This window comes from Otolemur garnettii, unplaced genomic scaffold, assembly GCF_000181295.1.
Source record: "Otolemur garnettii isolate 467f Iridium unplaced genomic scaffold, OtoGar3 scaffold00105, whole genome shotgun sequence".
In the NCBI taxonomy this organism is placed as follows: Eukaryota; Metazoa; Chordata; class Mammalia; order Primates; family Galagidae; genus Otolemur; species Otolemur garnettii.
In genome coordinates, this window is record NW_003852500.1 from 2,503,483 (window position 1) to 2,508,434 (window position 4,952).

The window sequence follows — 4,952 nt, forward strand, 5'->3', positions numbered from 1 at the left end:
TTGGGAGGCAGAGGCAGGAGACTCACTTGAGCCCAGGTGTTGGAAGTTGCTGTGAGCTGTGATGCCACAGCACTCTACCCAGGGTGACAGCTTGAAGCTCTGTCTCAAAATTAAAAAATTAAAAAAGCTGAACATAGAATTACCCTATGACCCAGCAATTCTACTTCTAGGTATTAACCCAGGAAAAGTAGAAACATACATCCTCACAAAGATTTATTACACAAATATCCACAGCAGAATTATTCAAGCTAGCTAAAATCTGGAAATAATCCTAAGGCCCACAAACAACTGAATAGATGGACAAAAATGTGGTCCATCCACAGCTTAGAATATTACTCAGCCGTAAAATAGAATGAAACACTGATTCATGCTACTATCAACTGAAAATCACGAGATCTGTAAATTAGGAGATCAAATTTCCCATCTTGAAAGACTGGGAAGACCTGCAACAGAGACACTTCAAGGGAAGGGAGCACAGAACAAGGATTTAAGCTGAATAGGCTGGCGAAGTATGCATATTCAATCGATTATAGTAAGAACTATAAATATTCATGAAAGGGGTTTTCACATGCACATTGAACAAACATGCATGTTCCATATGACCCATTATCGCTTTGGAAGAAAGACTTAATGTTTAATTATGTGGCAGTTAGGCCAGGCACAGTGGCTCACATCTATAATCCAAGCACTTTGGGAGTCCCAGGTGGGTGGATTGCTTGAGCTGGGGAGGTAGAGACCAGCATGAACAGTATCAAGAGCCTGTCCAGTAAAAACATAGAAAAACTGAGGCAAGAGGATCATTTGAGCCCAAGAACTTGACGTTGCTGTAAACTGTAATGCCAGGGCACTCTAGTCAGGACGCCAAAGTGAGACTATCTCAAAAAAGAAAGAAAAAAAATTATTTAACAGTTAAGCCCTATACATCAAAAGGTAAAGCAGGAACATGAAGGCACTCCGTGGTCCACTTCTGTAAACTAGCCAGAACCAGTTCATGTTGGTGGTCTCTTATCAGGAAAAAGTTATTAAAAACAGCCTGTGGCTCAGTGAGTAGAGTACCGGCCCCCATATACCGAGGGTGGCGGGTTCAAGCCCCAGCCAAACTGCAACAAAAAATAGCCAGGCGTTGTGGAGGGGGCCTGTAGTCCCAGCTACTTGGGAGGCTGAGGCAAGAGAATCGCCTAAGCCCAGGAGTTGGAGGTTGCTGTGAGCTGTAACAACACGGCACTCTACCATGGGCAACAAAATGAGACGCTGTCTCTAAACAAAAAAACAAACAAACAAAAACAGTCTCTTGTCCAATAGTAGCTATATTTATGGCTTGTGAAAGGAAGGAGTGGGGTCAGTTAATCAGCATCTGGTGTTGGATGTGCTACAATTGTTTCAGTATTGCATATCTCCAGGCCAGTGCTTGTTAGCTGCTAGAGAAAAAGAAAAACCTTGTGGCAGTTAGAACATAGTTTATTCTCTAAGTATAGGGGTACATGACTTAGTCCTTATCTGGCACGACCTTAAGTTCTGTTTTTAATTTGGTGTCTAATGCCATAACGAGTCCATCTTGTCAGTCTCATAATCTCTGGGTTTTTTGGGGGGTTTTTTTGTTTTTTTTGAGACAGAGCCTCAAACTGTTCCCCTAGGTAGAGTGCCGTGGCATTACAGCTCACAGCAACCTCCAACTCCTGGGCTCAAGCGAGTCTCCTGCCTCAACCTCCCAAGTAGCTGGGACTACAGGCGCCCGCCACAACGCCTGGCTATTTTTTTTGGTTGCAGCCGTCATTGTTGTTTTGGCGGGTGCAGGCTGGGGATTCGAACCCACCACCTTAGGTGTACATGGCTGGCGCCTCAGCCGGTTGAGCTATAGGCGCCGAGCCAATCTCTGTTTTAATATCAATACTGGTCACCTCTGAACCACAAAAGGGTGGGAGTATAATGAGTTGTATCTGACCTCCCATCTGGTCAGAGCTGGAAATAGAGTATTTAAGATTTTTCTCAAATACCCTTGGCCAAGAGTGGGCCCATCATTGGTGGAAGGCCTGGAGGGCTTAGCTTTGTTTGTTTGTTTGTTTGTTTGGCAATAAAGTCTCTGTTGCCCAGGCTGGAGTATGGTGACTCCGATCATAGCTCACTATGGCCTCAAACTTCTGGGCTCCAGTGTTCCTCCCACATCAGCCTCCAAATAACTGAGATTACAGGCCTGAGCCACTATGCCTGGCTGATAACAGTTTCTTACTTGTGGCAAATGTACCCTGATAACATATGATGTTCCTATTCAGGGAAAGAAAATTATTTTAATTAGAGAAACATTTAAAGGCTGGGGAGATGGTAGGATTGGGGACAACCTTCTTGTATTATCTGTGATCAATGGGTACAGTCACTCCTATCTCCGTTCACCTAGGGTGGGTCTCACATGGTGTCATTTCAGGCTTTTGTGTCCATCCATCAGTCTGGATCTGGTCTGGGGAGCAAAAGTAGCCAGCCCAGGGTTCTTATTTTTATAGATTGTCGTCAAAGGGCAAGGTGACATTTAGGATGGCTACATTTACACACTATGTATTAATATTTAAATTATACCAAAAGAAGTTAATTTGTAGATGACCATATCATCATACTAAATAGTATACAAAACACAATTCTAAACACTGGACGTGGTAGCTCAGGCCTATAGTCCCAGCACTTTGAGAGGCCAAGGTAGGAGGATTGCTGAGACCAGAAGTTTGAGACCAGCAACACAGTGAGACCCCTATCTCTACAAAAATTGAAACAGCCAGGTGAGGTGACGCACACCTCTGTAGTCCTTGCTACTTAGGAGGCTAAGGCAGGAGGATGACTTAAAGCCCAGGAATGTGAGGCTACAGTGAACTCTGGTGACGCCAGCACACTCTAGCTCAGGGCAAGAGAGTGAGACCCTGTCTCAAAAAGAAAAAAACAAAAACAGTTCAAGAAAACAATGTTAACATAATAAAATGTAGCATTTTATCTCTTCTTCTTTTTTTTCTTTTAATGACAGAGCTGTTGTTGAAAAATATCTTCTTGAAAAGTCTCGCCTGGTCTCTCAGGAGAAGGATGAGAGGTAGGAAGATGTTTGAATGCCCACTGTGTCCATGTTTGTTCCCATGAAATGGAGAAACAGATGTTCTAAGGTTCAAGAAACTTCAGGGGAAGCTGTGGAGGCTCTCTCAAGGAGGGGAGCTGTTCCTGTGACCTTGAGCTTGTGCCCGCACCTTCTCCATACCTGTTTGTTTGTGCTTCTTCCCAAAGCCTGCTGAGGTTTTTACCCTCAGTAGGTGTTCAGATATCTGCCCCAAATGTGTTTGGATTGGAAAAACATTTCTACTTGACAGATGAGACCTAAATTCACTTACCTTCCACCTATTCACTTGAGAAGTTTGATTTTTTTAAAGACATAATAAGAATCAACTTAATGTTTGTAAATGTATATGTATTTAAAGTGCTTTTTCCTCCCTTGTGTGGTCTCAAAAGCAATATTAGTAGTGGTTTAAAAAGTACCTATGGCCTGGCCTCCAAAGACGACTTTTTTCCTCCTAATTTTGACCCACAGGAACTACCATGTGTTTTATTATTTGTTACTTGGTGTCAGCGAGGAAGAGCGCCAAGAATTTCAGCTCAAGCAGCCTGAAGATTATTTCTACCTCAACCAGGTAAACAGTCCCACAAACACCACCTCTGTTCCCTGCCACGAGCTGTTTATGCTCACAGCCGGGAAGTCAGAGGCTGTCTGCCTTGGCCCCAGACTGGCTCCAGGGAAGTGGCATAAAGGAGCCCATTCATTCCCACAGTCCTCAGCCCTGGCCCGTCACTTCCAACCAAAGTCACTCTCACATGCCACCCTGGCCATCCCAGAAATGTCCAGAGTGCCAGCGCCTTTGTTTTTCAGCATAACTTGAAGATAGAAGATGGGGAAGACCTAAAACATGACTTTGAAAGACTCAAGCTGGCTATGGAGATGGTGGGCTTCCTCCCTGCCACCAAGAAGCAGTAAGTAGGCAGGCCCAGGCCACCATTCTGCCATGACCTACAGGGGGCGCCTTTGGCTCTTCCTGGTCACTATTAAGATCTGACTCCTAAGCCAGGAAAAAATGGGCAGACCCAGAATAGAGCCATCTTAAGGATAAGCAACAATGAGCACATGACCCAGTATGGTAGCCCACGCCTATAGTCCCAGTTGCTCAGAAAGCTAGGACAGGAGGGTTGTAGGAGCCCAGAACTTCAAATGCAGTGAGTTAGGATTGTATCATTGCACTTCAGCCCGGGTGACACAGTGAGGCCCTATCTCTTGGGGGAAAATTGAAACAAAACAGTAAAAAGCAACTCAAGCCATTAATCATTAGGAGATGCCATTCAAAACTGATATGAATATACTTAATGCTACTGAACTGTACACTTAAAAAATGATTAAGGCAGGCTGGGTGTACTGGCTTACACCTGTCATCCTAGCATTTTAGGAGGCCAAGGAAGGAGAATTATTTGAGGTCAGGAGTTCAAAATTAGCCTAACCTAAGAGCAAGATACTGTCTCTCAAAAATATATAGAACAATTAATTGGACATGGTGGTGCACACCTGTAGTCCCAGCTACTTAGGAGGTCAAGATAGGAGGATCCTCATAAGGAGGCCAGGAGTTCAAGGCTCCAATGTGCTATGATAATGCCTGTGAACAGCCACTGCACTCCACCTTAGGCAACATAGACAGTCACCGTTCAGATACAGGTACATACAATTTCACAACCATTAGCTTCACAGATTTGACCAGTCACAGTGACACACACCTATAATCCCAGCACTTTGGGAGGCCAAGGTGGGAGGATCACTTGAGGCCAGGAATTTGAGACCAACCCGGGCAACACTTCTCGACTAAAACTTTAAAAATATTCTAGGCGGCTCTGCGCCTATAGCTCAACCGGCTAAGGCGCCAGCCACGTACACCTAAGGTGGCGGG

The 4,952-nt window shown here is 44.6% G+C and overlaps 1 protein-coding gene across 14 annotated transcripts in view; it reads left to right on the forward strand.

The window, feature by feature from the left end:
* MYO9B (myosin IXB) overlaps positions 1-4,952 on the forward strand; it is a 116,695-nt gene that overhangs the window by 61,838 nt on the left and 49,905 nt on the right. For all 14 annotated transcript variants that reach the window (XM_023517144.1, XM_023517133.1, XM_023517136.1 and 11 more), the window contains 3 exons: positions 3,005-3,067; positions 3,557-3,656; positions 3,893-3,993. In XM_023517144.1, coding sequence (XP_023372912.1) covers positions 3,005-3,067; positions 3,557-3,656; positions 3,893-3,993 — 264 coding nt within the window. The remainder of the gene's footprint in view (positions 1-3,004; positions 3,068-3,556; positions 3,657-3,892; positions 3,994-4,952) is intronic.